General features: G+C 36.0%; 1 protein-coding gene across 1 annotated transcript in view; it reads right to left on the minus strand.

Annotated features, from left to right (window-relative positions):
* Nucleotides 1–470: 470 nt before the first annotated feature.
* Nucleotides 471–15,670, minus strand: part of LOC126752644 (uncharacterized) — a 216,203-nt gene continuing 201,003 nt past the window's right edge. The window contains exon 2 of the mRNA XM_050463591.1: nt 471–533. Coding sequence (XP_050319548.1) covers nt 483–533 — 51 coding nt within the window. The 3' untranslated portion in view covers nt 471–482. The remainder of the gene's footprint in view (nt 534–15,670) is intronic.

Raw genomic sequence — 15,670 nt, forward strand, 5'->3', positions numbered from 1 at the left:
AGACTGACGGACAGACATCCGGATTTCGACTCTACTCGTCACCCTGATCACTTTGGTATATATAACCCTATATCTGACTCTTTTAGTTTTAGGACTTACAAACAACCGTTATGTGAACAAAACTATAATACTCTCCTTAGCAACATTTATCGTGCGAGAGTATAAAATGTTCGGTGACACCCGAACGTAGCCCTTCCTTACTTGTTGTATTTACTTTACAGCTCCGCGATCTCGCAACATAACAATACAACCATCAGTGTCTATTGCAACGCATTTCTGAACATCCAGCCCTATATCTTTCGTGTCTTTCAAAACCAACTGTCCCGTGAGTGAAATCTCCTCGTGGTTATTTTCTTCAATACTTATATGCATATATCGGGTGATTTTTTAAGAGCTTGATAACTTTTTTTTTAAAAAAAACGCATAAAATTTGCAAAATCTCATCGGTTCTTTATTTGAAACGTTAGATTGGTTCATGACATTTACTTTTTGAAGATAACTTCATTTAAATGTTGACCGCGGCTGCGTCTTAGGTGGTCCATTCGGAAAGTCCAATTTTGGGCAACTTTTTCGAGCATTTCGGCCAATATGTTTTCGGAAATGTTGTCTTCCAAAACTGGAATAGTTGCTGGCTTATTTCTGTAGACTTTAGACTTGACGTAGCCCCACAAAAAATAGTCTAAAGGCGTTAAATCGCATGATCTTGGTGGCCAACTTACGGGTCCATTTCTTGAGATGAATTGTTCTCCGAAGTTTTCCCTCAAAATGGCCATAGAATCGCGAGCTGTGTGGCATGTAGCGCCATCTTGTTGAAACCACATGTCAACCAAGATGCTAACAAACTTTTTGTTGCCAAAAATGGAAGAACTGAACTTGGTTGACATGTGGTTTCAACAAGATGGCGCTACATGCCACACAGCTCGCGATTCTATGGCCATTTTGAGGGAAAACTTCGGAGAACAATTCATCTCAAGAAATGGACCCGTAAGTTGGCCACCAAGATCATGCGATTTAACGCCTTTAGACTATTTTTTGTGGGGCTACGTCAAGTCTAAAGTCTACAGAAATAAGCCAGCAACTATTCCAGCTTTGGAAGACAACATTTCCGAAGAAATTCGGGCTATTCCGGCCGAAATGCTCGAAAAAAATGCCCAAAATTGGACTTTCCGAATGGACCACCTAAGACGCAGCCGCGGTCAACATTTAAATGAAATTATCTTCAAAAAGTAAATGTCATGAACCAATCTAACGTTTCAAATAAAGAACCGATGAGATTTTGCAAATTTTATGCGTTTTTTTTTTTTAAAAAAGTTATCAAGCTCTTAAAAAATCACCCGATACATATACTTTATATAATATATACATATATATTAAGGTGGGCCAAAAAAAGTTTTTATTTTTTTTTTCTTAGTTACCATGAAAATCTCATCCGACGTGACTAAAAACAAGTTCTGGTAAAACCTGAGCTCTTAATATTAATATTAAGAGGTGCCTCATCGACATTTTCGATTTCCCATATAAATAACACAGGAAAATTTGTTCTTTTTGTTTGGATTTTTAATGTACACAAACAAATAATTTGTAAGCGATAATCAACACTTATTCTTATAGGAAATTTACCGATCTACAAAAAAGGTCTAGAACATTTTCATTCATAACAAATCACATTTTTCGAAAAACTTATCGAGTGTTTAGTGATGTAACCATAGAATTTTCACAAAATATTGATAATCGTTTAATAAAATTAATTTTTTAAGTATTTAATTTAAACAAAAACTTTGAACTCTTCTCTGTGTGAGTGATGACTTAGAAACATTAATCGTTGCCTGAAGAAATAATGTGTCCTATTTGCTCCTGACTCTTGAAAGGTGAATTTTTAGTTTATACTTCGGGTGTTTTTCGAATCGGTAAATTTTTAATTTTCCTGTAAGTTGGTAGTACTGTTAGTGACATCTATGCTAAATTTCACGGCAAAATATTCATTAGTATTTGAGTTACGTGTTGTTTTGTGAGGCTCTAAAAGTGAATTCTTCGATATTTACTATGTTTGAACTTATTGAACAAAGAAGTGCAATAATGAACCATCTCTGCATTGGTTATTTGTGATCATTTCGCCACATTTTCAACTAATATCGTAATGCAACCACTGCATTCGCCTGATCGCCTTCGTGTAACTTCTGGCTATTTAGCAAATTCACATGACCACTCCGAGGACACCATTTTGACTCAATTGAGAATGTAGTAAAAGCTGATTCGAAGAAGGCTCTGATGGCCATCACGACGTAAGATTTTTCCAAGTGCTATGATGACTGGAAAATTCGTTGGCCTAAGGGGTTAGCAGAGGGAGGGGATTACTTGGATGGAGATGAAATGGACAAAATTGACCTTTCAATTCGTTCACAGTATTATTTCCTTATAAATATTTGTACATACATATGTACATGTGTGGCTCGTATTTGCTTTTGTAAGTATACAGACAAATGTGCCCAAGAAAGATTATGTGTGTATATTAGGGTGCTTCAAAAAAAATTTTTGAATTTTTTTTTCAACTCTTACCCCCTCAAATGTTAGTGACTGACAAACAAAAAATCCTCCCTCAAGCCATGTGCTGTAGCTTAACTCTAAGGGGTCGCTATTTTTTTTTAGGTTTCCATACATTCAGTGGCGCAGCTAGGGGGGGGTCGAAGGGGACCGCAAAATCTTTGGAGGCGGCAAAACGATCTTCGGTGTTTTTTAAAATTCCAATTCGGGCAAAAATTCCTGCAAATTGTGTCAAAAGTGTACAAGATATAGGGCGAAAATGGGTTCTTTTATGGCTTTTTATAAGATGTCTTGTAAATTTACTATCAATTTCCTCAAAAACCGTATTGAGAGAATTTTGGAACTTCAGAATTTGCGTGGCCTTCCTAAATTTTATATACTTAATATCGCAGATATTTTATAAAAATTCACTTTTGTTCGAACCACCTCAAGAAACTTGTAGGTAGGGAGATAAAGGGGGGCGGCAGAACATCCTTCGCCCCGGGCGCCCGAAGTTGTAGCTACGCCACTGCATACATTTAACATAGGAATTTTCGTTTTTTCATTCAAACTAAGATTTCACCAACTAATTTTCGTTTCTCAAAAATAACCATCACATATTCATAAAGTTGCCACCACAGCCGAGAAGGTGGAGTAATGGTATGGGGTGCCGTCACGTTTTATGGAACGATTGACTTGGTTTTTATCGATCAGAAGATGAACGGCTCTCGCTTCAAAACATTGTTGGAGTCCGTATTTCCACAATTAAGAGATCTCTTCTGACCAATTCCTTGGATTCTTCAAAAAGACAATGCTCTCATTCATAACGCCCGGGTAGTAAAGTCGTTTATTTCGAGTCAAAACGTTAACGTCATGACTTGGCCACCATATTCTCCAGATCTTAACATAATTGAAAATGTTTGGGGCTGGCTAACACGGAAGGTGTACGAAGGAAGAAAGCAATACGGAGATAAGGAAACATTATGATCGGATATATGAAGTTATTACTAACAATGGAGGAAGTACTCATTACTGAAATTATTAATGACCAAGAAAAAGGCACCTTTTTTGAATAGCTTTAAGAAAATGTTTGAAAAACACAATTTTGTTAAGTTTTAATAAATATTTGAATATTATATTTAAATTATCATTAATTTATCCATGTTTTTGCATTTCAACTTTTTTTCAATCATCATTAAAATAATAAATATTTAAACAATTGTAATGCAAGTAAACGTGCGTCTAACCTATTGACCAGCAGCGTATCTTCTCTCTCCATACACAGTTCCAAACGTGTGTCTGGTTGTCGTGGCATTTCCTTTCAATTAATGGAATCAATGAAATTGAAACATTTATGCTTATTACTTATTGGTGTTTCATATTGTGCATTGTTTCCCCTCACTTTGTGTTTATTCAGCATTATAAGTAAATCTACTGGCAGGCAAGGTCAAAGAGCTTAATATACGAAATGCCCAACAACTGTTGTCACTAGTAATTTGAACATAAATCACTTTGATTGCTTTGATTTTATGCGTTGTAACGTTACGCTCACTTTATTTTGTTTTACGACCTTTATTGCTATTGTGTGTTAGGGCAATAAGTATACTGCTTAAGCGGGGCTGGGTTAGTTTCAGCTGATGAGGTTTACTGTCCTCAATTAATATTAACAACGTTTTTTATAACGACATGAGGTCCCGCTGATATGGATATTTGTTCCATCAGGAACTATCAAATAGATATCATATCATGGTATGCTTCTCATTTAAGTTCGTTGATGACTTGAATCTTTGCTGGATCTGAAGAATATTAGTTGCAGCTGCGCCACAAATGCAACATTGGACAATATTCAGATTTAAATGAAGGAAGCGAAGGTTTAGGAAACAGAAGGATCTGCAGGAAATGAATTCGAAAATATGGTTCACTAATCTTTAATTTGTAATATTCTTGAAATTTTGCGTTGGAGAGAAAGGGCCGAATACATAACAACAAAGTCGATATATCACCAAACCAGAATACAAACTGGACATTGTAGAGAGAAATCAAATAATTAAAATATGTTTGTCTGGTGTGCACCGTGCGGCCACCTTACGTTTGTGACAATTTTTGAAGCTAGGTATGGTTATGCAAATGGGTTTCACCGTTATAATGACATTTTATTTTATAGAACGTCAATGCACTCAACCGTATCAAATGTAGTATGTGTGTGCAAGTGTATGCGTAAACAGATATGCATATATACATTCCCAGATGTATACAATAAAAGAGCGCATCTACATACATATGTACCTATACGCTTCACAGCATGTTACGTATACGCCATGGAAGCAGGTAAAATGCTAAAAGTCGTAGCAGTGAGAATTTAGCTGGCGTTTAAATACACTTCTTGGTCGAATATAGTATTCATATGTGTGAGTATGCCAAGGTACAAATATACATAGGCATGCAAATTTTTGTGTGTGTGGCCTGTTTGCCTTCCTTTACCTATGTTTTACGCACCTTCATTAACGCTTATGTTTTAGTTTTGCTTATTATTAGTTGTTCTGCACAGACTTGAAGTGGTTGGAGCTACTATGTTGTGTGAGTTTATTTGTTTTACTCTTCACATTCTGCAATTTGTCGCTCAAACCGACGGCTGCTGTGTGGATTGCGAAATATTTTTATTGTACTGTGGGCATGCAGATACCGTGGTCTGCTCAGTGAAAACTCTCTTTTGTCTTGATAGCATTTTAAATGTGACTGTGACTGTGCCTATGGCTGCTGTGATCTCTTGACTCTTGCTAAGAGTTTAAATTTTACTGTTTATGAAATCAGAATTCTTGTTGATGATTTTTGTGAAATTTTTGGTGATTTAAAATTTTAGGCAAAAATAAATATTAAAATAAATTATGATACTTGTACTTGAATTTATTGGATCAGACTACAGATCAGGTGATATCAAACACAAAGCGAACTCGCTCCAGATTGTGTTTTTTCCAATCATTTATAGAAGAAGTGGATTTACAAAAATCTATGAAAGGATCAGAACTTAGAGTTTTTTAAACGAATGCAATAATTATCCACTAACCAAGTTCTTTTAAACAAATGTTAACAACAACAATACATCTGTGTTAACGTCTTATATCTTGTTTCCTTCTACTTCAATAGAACTTCAGGTCCGCCTACAATGTTATTTTCGAAAGCAAATTTAAGTATTCGCTCTAAGCGAAGTAAGAAATGTAGTCTGCTAAATGTGTGCTAAAAGATGAAAATTGTATTTAGGCTTTACCTTCTCAGATATATTTGTAAGCTTTCTACACCGAATTTTACGCGGCGGGGCTCAAACCATATTATGTATTTTTTTAAGTTTTGAAATCCTCTTTTCTTTAACTGGTTCCGGAAAGAGCGCAGAGACTTTCACTGGTTGTAGGGGTTCTAACCAGACAAATCAAATTTTATTACACGAGTTCTATTTATTTGCAAAGGACTTTGACATATATTAGTTCAAGTGCGATCTCCATCTAGAAGATTAACCTATCCTAAGCTAATACTTAAATAATACAGCCAAATATTTGTTTATCTGAGTACAGCTTCTGTATTCATTTTCAATACTATTGCTCGAGCATAGTAACAATTATATATCGTTTGTCAGATAAATGTCTTTTATTGACAAAAGATTTTTCTTTTCCAAATTTTATGATCTCAGAATAAAGTTTCATGTAGGATATGGACGTCTTCAAGCCCAAAAGATTGAGTCGAACCGAACTTGTGGCACCTGTTAGTCCGTCTGTGCTGTCGTTTACCAAAATCACCAACAACAATAACAGTGCAGCTTACAGTGAATCTATTGAGACAAAGGAGTTGGTTCAAGGTACGAATGTCATGTTCACAGTCACGTGCGCGACTCGTTATGCCATTAAGACGTGTGCTATTTCACGTGTAGCTATGATTAGCGTGACCTATTAAAAGCTGTCTTCCGACTGGATCGAAGGTTATTGAAATTCGCGTTTCGCACACCAAATATAATGCAGGTTTGTTGTTTTTATTGTTGTTGTCGAACAAATCGATTTGTTTTCATTGTGCCTGTGTGTATTGATGGGATGTATGTCCACAAAGGGAACGTATCGAGTTATGTCACTAATGCTTCTCGTTGTTTGTTTTCCTTCAGGCTGTTGTCATTGTTGCTTCTGCTCAGAGACATAGATAATAAATAGCTATGTGCAGTGGCTTTCTGTGACAATATGGTGTTTGAATAATTAACATGTGAATATGTCTGCATATATATTTTTATACGCTGAACAGTTTGTAACACTCAGAAGGAAGCGTCGGAGACCCTATAAAGTATATATATAAATGATCAGTATGTCGAGCTGAGTCGATTTAGCCATGTCCGTCTGCCTGTCCGTCTGTCTATCTGTTTAGTATACGAACTAGTACCTCAGTTTTTAAGATATCGTTTTGAAATTTTGCAAACGTCATTTTCTCTTCAAGAAGCTGCTCATTTGTCGGAACGGTCGATGTCAGACCACTATAACATAGCTGCCATACAAACTGAACGATCGGAATCAAATGCTTGTATGGAAAACTTTCACATTTGACAAGATATATTCACGAAATTTTGTATATGTTATTTTCAAAGACAACAATGGTAATCTCCGAAGAAAATGTGCAGATCGGTTGACTATAGCATATAGCTTCCATACAAACTGAACACATAGTTACTAACAGAAATGCACCTGTGAAGGGTATTTAGCTCCGGTGCAACCGAAGTTAACGTTGTTTCTTGTTATTTTATTAAATTTAATAATAGAAATAAACTCTTAAATCAACAAGCAGAAATATTTGGAGTTAAGGAACCTGTCGTTAAACAGGAAGAGATATATACCTCAGCATCTAAAGCTTGATAGATACCATGCTTACCGTTTGGTGATATCTAGAGTGAGGTTAAGCATATTGTTTATTTTTGAAGTATTTTTATTCAAAAGTAATACATTCTAATATTTTCTTGTATAAATATTTATACATATGTATATACTCCCCTGCTTAGGGTTGTGCGCTGGGTTTGGAACCCGCCACGTAAAAAACACCCCCAATGAAAAGAAAGCGACAGCCTCGGAAGAGAAACCCCCCTTTGATGACGACCATGGCAAACGAAATAAGGACTACGAGATAAGGGCATGCACCTGGAATGTCCGGACCCTTAATTGGGAAGGTGCCGCTGCCCAGCTGGTTGATGTCCTCGCGAAAATAAAGGCTGACATCACCGCCGTCCAAGAAATGCGATGGACGGGACAAGGACAGAGAAGAGTAGGTCCTTGTGACATTTACTACAGTGGCCATATAAAAGAGCAATTGCCCGCCTCAAAAACAACAAAGCGGCAGGGGCCGACGGACTACCGGCCGAGCTATTCAAACACGGCGGCGAAGAACTAATAGGGTGCATGCATCAGCTTCTTTGTAAAATATGGTCGGACGAAAGCATGCCCAACGATTGGAATTTAAGTGTGCTATGCCCAATCCATAAAAAAGGAGACCCCACAATCTGCGCCAACTACCGTGGGATTAGCCTCCTGAACATCGCATATAAGGTTCTATCGAGCGTATTGTGTGAAAGATTAAAGCCCACCGTCAACAAACTGATTGGACCTTATCAGTGTGGCTTCAGACCTGGAAAATCAACAACCGACCAGATATTCACCATGCGCCAAATCTTGGAAAAGACCCGTGAAAGGAGAATCGACACACACCACCTCTTTGTCGATTTCAAAGCTGCTTTCGACAGCACGAAAAGGAGCTGCCTTTATGCCGCGATGTCTGAATTTGGTATCCCCGCAAAACTAATACGGCTGTGTAAACTGACGTTGAGTAACATCAAAAGCTCCGTCAGGATCGGGAAGGACCTCTCCGAGCCGTTCGATACCAAGCAAGGTTTCAGACAAACAGAATCCCTATCGTGTGACTTCTTCAATCTGCTTCTGGAGAAAATAGTTCGAGCTGCAGAACTAAATAGAGAAGGTACCATCTTCTATAAGAGTGTACAGCTGCTGGCGTATGCCGACGATATTGATATCATCGGCCTCAACACCCGCGCCGTTAGTTCTGCTTTCTCCAGGCTGGACAAGGAAGCACAGAAAATGGGTCTGGCAGTGAACGAGGGCAAAACGAAATATCTCCTGTCATCAAACAAACAGTCGTCGCACTCGCGACTTGGCTCTCACGTCACTGTTGACAGTCATAACTTTGAAGTTGTAGATAATTTCGTCTACTTAGGAACCAGTATTAACACCACGAACAATGTCAGCCTGGAAATCCAACGCAGGATTGCTCTTGCCAACAGGTGCTACTTCGGACTGAGTAGGCAATTGAAAAGTAAAGTCCTCTCTCGACGAACAAAAACTAAACTCTATAAGTCCCTCATAATTCCCGTCCTGCTATATGGTGCAGAGGCTTGGGCGATGACAGCAACCGATGAGTCGACGTTACGAGTTTTCGAGAGAAAAATTCTGCGAAAGATTTATGGTCCTTTGCGCATTGGCCACGGCGAATATCGCATTCGATGGAACGATGAGCTGTACGAGATATACGACGACATTGACATAGTTCAGCGAATTAAAAGACAGCGGCTACGCTGGCTAGGTCATGTTGTCCGGATGGATGAAAACACTCCAGCTCTGAAAGTATTCGACGCAGTACCCGCCGGGGGAAGCAGATGAAGAGGAAGACCTCCACTCCGTTGGAAGGACCAAGCGGAGAATGACCTGGCTTCGCTTGGAGTATCCAATTGGCGCCACGTAGCGAAAAGAAGAAACGACTGGCGCGCTGTTGTTAACTCGGCTATAATCGCGTAAGCGGTGTCTACGCCAATTAAGAAGAAGAAGTATATACTCAGCTCTGTCATAAGTTCTGTTACAAGTGAAGTCCGTTATAAAAATTAAACTATAAAACAATACTTAATTAAAGCAAATTTACTTAACAATGCGTATTTAGATGAACGCTGTACAAAATCAGCTTTTCCTTTAACACAAGGCCCAGATGATTCGCTAATTATACAATATCAGCACGCACAGTTTCAATTGGTATTGACCACGCTGCTCGAACCAAAGATTTTTTGAGGCTCACAAAATTTCTGTGGGGTAATCAATAGTCCATGTTTCCTAGTTTTAGTCACAAACTACAATCTAACAGCTTAAAGTCTGGACTTCCCGGCAGCCAATCATCAGCACCAATTAAACTAGGAGTATTGCTTTTCAGCTATTGTTGGGTGGTTTTTGAACTGTGTGCTGCAGTAAAAATTTGCTGGAAGATCTAATACCCGTGACAGACATGTAGTAACAATACCATAGTAAAGGCATCATGGTATTCTGTTTACTACGTTGGTGACACAAAAGGCAATGTAGTAAACTCAAATACTACCTTTGTTTCATAAGGTTGGTACGCAGCTCTCAAGTAATTGCTCAAGAAAAAAAATACATTATTTCTCAAGTAATTTTGGCAGCTGGTTACGCATTGTGAATGATCTACATTAGAAGAGCAAGAGAGAATAAACAAAGAAAACAAACTTTGTGCGTAATATGTGTGTGTGTATGTGTATGGTAACATAAATATTTTCATTGAGATTTAAGAAATGTTGTTGATGATTGGTAGGTTTTATACAACATTTCAAAATGGAATATACTTCATAACAATGGTTTCAACTAATTTAGGATGAATTTGACGATTACTTCGAATTTCCTTCAAGAAACAATTGTTGATTTGATGTTTCTTCGCAAAACAAGGTTTGCCATATTCACATTTTACTGAAAAAAAGTATCAAAAATTGGTACTAGATTTCTTGAGAGCTGCGTACTAGCACAAGTAAGTTTGTCGCAGGAAAGTATCTTGACCGTTTCTTAAGCGTTTTTTTATATGAAGTTTTTACGTTTCTTGAGAGCTGCGTACTAAGCTATAGACATTAAATATTTCAAAAAAATTGTAAACATGTTTCACTGTCCCAACTAAATTTTTACTTCTTAGCTCCGTGTTTGGCTTTCTCCATACAATTTGTCGTCCATCAGATCACCAAATGTTAATTTTTGTTTCGTCAGTGAACATTACACTTTCCCAGAAACTTAAAGGTTGATCAACGTGAGCTTTCGCGAATTCAAGCCTTTTTTTCTTATTTACGATAGAGATAAATGGCTTTTTACGTGCTATCCTACCATGTAAATTATTTTTACGAAGAACACTACGAACTGTTTCAGTTGATATTTCTTTATTTATTGTTTTTGACACTTCAACCGTTAATTTGAGAACACTTATCTTTGGGTTTAATTCCACTTTACGTACAATATTTTACGCTCATCAACATCAGTCAAAAATTTTTTTCTGCCTCTCCCACCGGAATTTCGCAATGTTCCTTCATATCTCCATTTATTTATAATTTTTTGGACTGTGCAATGAGGTCTACCAATAATTTGACCAATTTGTCTATACGATTTACCTTCACAGCAAAATTTTATCACTATTCCCTTATTTCAATGGTTGTCTCCTTCCTAGTACCAGCCATGGCGAAAAAGCTGCATAAAATACAATAAATTGCGTATCTAACGATAATACAACACAAAAACTTTGAAACGTATTTAACCCTTTGCGTAACTTTGTACGATATATCGTACACATTTTTTCGTTAGTTTATAAATTTTTTTTTGGGGAAGTTGAGCACTGTTTTCGTGAAGAAAAGTCAGCTTATGTTTTTTTGAACTATTCGCTACCTAAGGAAATACAAAATTTTATTTCCTTCATATAAAATGTATAAGGAAAATGAATTCGTCGCAAGCTCCCTTTGGTAAATTTTCATTTTTTTAAAGTACAATCAAAAATCTATTTTTTTTAATTTTTGCTGAAAAAGTATTATGAAATTTAAGGCAGGTTTGTTAAAGTAATATATATTGTATCATTAAGAAAATATAGTAATTAAAAATTGTCCACATAAATAAAATAGATGCTTGCTCAAAAGACGTGGACGATATATCGTACAAAGTTAGGCAACTCAAATGTACAACATATCGCACATAATTTATTTGGTCGATAAATCGCACAAAAGTCACGAACGGTTGTGACTTCGCAGCAATTGCATCGTTATGTTCAACTCAATTTTAAACGCGAATTTTTCTAGGAAATATGACAAGCAATCGCTCTTGTTAATGTGAAATTTTACTTATGACACAAATTTTAAATCATTCAGAGATTGGAGGCGCAAGTATATGCATAGCACATTTTGTAAAATGAAGCCTTTTACAGAGGAAGAGATTTTGGAAATTTTGGATGAAATCGATCCAAATGTTTCTGATTGAAGCATGTGAAGCAAATAATGAAGAGTTGATGGGGGAGCTTCATCCAGATGATGAAATAATTATTGATGAGATAATACATAATAGTTCCTCAGTTTTATTAGACAACGTGAGCTTACTGAACGAACAAAATTTTGATGACATTGTTATTGATGAGGATTTAGAGCTGGAAGGAGACATATTATCTGAGCAAATTTTGGTATTAACCTCAAAAGCCGGAAATTAAATGGAGACGAAGGAAATTTAATGGGTCTGGCTTTCATTTTGAACCAGATTTTCAACAAGTATTAAATATTTTGGAGCCCTGCCAATACTTTGAACAATTTTTCCCTGACGAACTTTTTGAGAAAACGACATTCTATACAAATTTATACGCTGTCCAAAATAAAGTATCGGGTTTCAAACCAGCTCAAAATTGGGAAATGAAAATGTTAATTGGATTACAAATAGACATGCGTTGCATGCGGCTTGGTAGGATGACAACATTTTGGGATCCTACACTTTCGATAGAGCTTTTTAAGAACACAATGTCGTTAAAACGCTTCTGACAGTTACGCCTAAACCTACATTTCAGTGACAATCTGTTGATTCCTCCTAATTGCAATGACAAATTTTTCAAAAATCGTCCTTTAATTGAAACAATAAGAAAACGCTGCCAAGAGGAACCTGTGGAAGAAGATGTATGTATCGATGAACAAATTATTCCATTTAAAGGAAAATTGTCTTGCAAAATATACCAAAAGGGTAAACCCAATCCCTGAGGTATTAAAAATTACGTCCTGTGTGGAAAGTCAGGTTTTCCATATGAATTCGAGTTATATCAAGGCAAAAATACTAACCTCGACGAGAATTTAGTCCGCACGGTAGGCTTTTCTTCCGCAATAGTTCTTCATTTATGTAAAAGGTTGACTAAATCTGGGCATAATCTGTATTTCGACAATTTTTTCAATTCCTATAACTTACTGGAAATATTATCGCAAAGGAATATAAATGCGGCAGGAACAGTTCGGGTTAACAGATTTGGTCGGACTACATTTGTATCTGATAAAGATCTTCTGAAGCAAGGAAGAGGATCGTCTGACTGATTGGTAAGCACGGATGGAAAAATTTGCATTGTAAAATGGCTGGATAATAAGCCTATTTACTTAGCCTCTAACTTTGTAGCGATTGGGGAACAAGATGTTGCTAAACGATTTTGTAAAAAGATCAAAGAAACAATAGAAGTGAAAAGACCGAAAATTGTGAAAGGATATAACGAATCGATGGGTGGGGTCGATTTGCCACCAGTTAATAAGCTACTATAGAATTTTTTTGAAATCTTCTAAATGGACACTTCGCATCACTTCGCACTTCATTGATTTCGCATTGGTATGATCTTGGATTTTATACAAAAAGGATTGCAATAGACATAATATTCCCACAAAGGATATAATGAAGCTGCATGATTTCAGGATGAAAGTTGCAAAAAGGCTTGTTTTATTTGAGAAAGCGGCAACTATTCGCAAAGGAGGGCGTCCAATGTCTATAATAAATTCCGACGTTAGACCAAGCAGTAGAGTAAGAAGGTATTGATCAATTTTCATATTTATACTATATTTATGCAATTTAAAAAAATATATTTATTTCTCTCTTTATTTTCAGATATGAAACACGACCGCAAAAAGAAGTGTCTGAAGATCGGGTTGACCATTTTCAAGTGCAAGTCAAACGATAGGATGTCGTAGACGTACATATTTTATATGCGCAACTGTTTCTTAAATTATCATAAAAGTTTAAACTAATATTCTTACGATATATATATATTTTTTTTTCCACAAACTTACACACATCGCTAATAGTATTGTACCTCCCTTAATTTAGTATTCTTTTTATATAAGTAATTTAATAAATTTTTTAATAAAGTTTATAATAATTTATAAGCCTTTTTAAGTAAAATATTAAAAATATTTTAAGGTTTGCGTTGTTAACTGTGTTTTTATTTCAAAAATATGAATAAATGACATAAGCAGATATAAAAAGATGTTTACTGTACGATATATCGTACAATATTTGGGGGGCTGTAAAACCTATAATGATTATTTTATTTTTAATTTTCTTACAATCTATGACTATTTAGCACCAAAGGGAAACAAAACAAGTCAGTTGATTTTTTTCCAGCACTAATATGGAAAATGAAAACAAAGGGTTAAATGCGAGCGTGATCACATAACTGTAAAAAGATAACTAGAGATGCCACATATAAAATGCAAATGTATACACAATTTTGTGACCCAATTTTATCAATACATTTAGTTTTTTGTTTAAGTATTTGGTTAATGTTAAAGAAAAAAGTTATTTCATGTAAAATTATAGTTACTAAGATTTCTATTTCCAAATGTGCATCAAAAAAAAATTCATATCTATCCACTAAATTATCCATAGTAAGTGTGTTTCTTTTACGAACTCCTGTGTATACTCATTTTTGTGAGTAACTGTATGTAGTTCTGTGTTATGGAGGAAGTAAGTACAATTATTTAAAATACTCTAAAGTTAATCTGTTTTTATCACAAAAAACAGATTTAGTTAAAGTCTCTCTAAAATCCTCACATAAAATGAAGCATTTTCTGCTTTTCCGGAAGAAAAAGTGTAAAAAATGTTTTGTTTTCCATTTCATTAATTAATTTTTTGAGTCATTTTGACAGAATATTTCTAAGAGCTTTTGTGTAAAAGCGTTTAGCAAAGTTTGGTACCTTTTTTTTTTAGCTGTGTTTAGACAAATACCACAATGAAACATCGTAGTATTGTTACCAGCAAAATACTACATTGCTCATATGGTGACACACATGTGGTATTTGTATTATACGAGTATATGGTATTGTTACTACATGTCTGTCTCAGGTATAAAACATTCTATTGGTATCCTTTTGCTTAAGTTTTAACGCATTTTTCACAGCATGTAAAGGTGTGCCGTCTTTACAGAGGACTCACTACGAAACTACCTGTATTACAGCAGTTGCCGAGTGACCACCATGGAATAACATTTCTGACCTCTTTGGAAGTTTTCGGGTTGATTTTGTCGTTTTGTATATTAAAAACTTTTTCCACAGTAAAAATTTAAATCAAAGAGTATGTGTGAAAATCTGTATGTCCAATGTGACTATTACTATTGAAAAATTTTTTGTATGGATAAAGCTAAACGTTTGCGACACACTTGCACATGAACCGCCACAGGGAGATCATCGGCTTAGTTTTGTCTTTGTTGTACTATGTATTAGGTTGTCAAAAAAGTATTGCGGTATTTTCGCTAGTTGGCGCTGAAAGCGCGTAGTTCTAGTTTTATTTGTCGCATCGGGTCATGCTATACCTTTTTGGAAAGCTCATTTCACGCGCTAACACGTGTTTGATTGATTGTCGTTTCTTTTAAGTCGTTCGTGAGTTATAGCGTCGCAAACATGGAGCAAAATAAAGAGAAAATACGGCATATTTTACAGTACTACTACGATAAAGGCAAAAATGCATCTCAAGCCGCCAATAAAATTTGTGCAGTTTTTGGACCCGATACAGTTTCCATTTCCACCGCACAACGATGGTTTCAACGTTTTCCTTCTGGTGTAGAGGTGGTCGAAGATGCGCCACGCTCCGGAAGGCCTGTCGTCGAAAATTGCGATAAAATGGCTGAATTGGTCGAAAGAGACCGGCATAGTAGCAGCCGTAGCATCGGTCAAGAGCTGGGCATGAGTTTTCAAAAATTCATTTCAATTTCAATAAAAAAAAAAAATCAAAAATATCGCAAGACTTTTTTAACAACCCATTATAACTGAGTCAAAATTTCTCAAGTGTACCAACATTTTTTTGACGGTCGAGCT

This window comes from Bactrocera neohumeralis, chromosome 3 (genome assembly GCF_024586455.1).
Source record: "Bactrocera neohumeralis isolate Rockhampton chromosome 3, APGP_CSIRO_Bneo_wtdbg2-racon-allhic-juicebox.fasta_v2, whole genome shotgun sequence".
NCBI classification, from domain to species: domain Eukaryota; kingdom Metazoa; phylum Arthropoda; class Insecta; order Diptera; family Tephritidae; genus Bactrocera; species Bactrocera neohumeralis.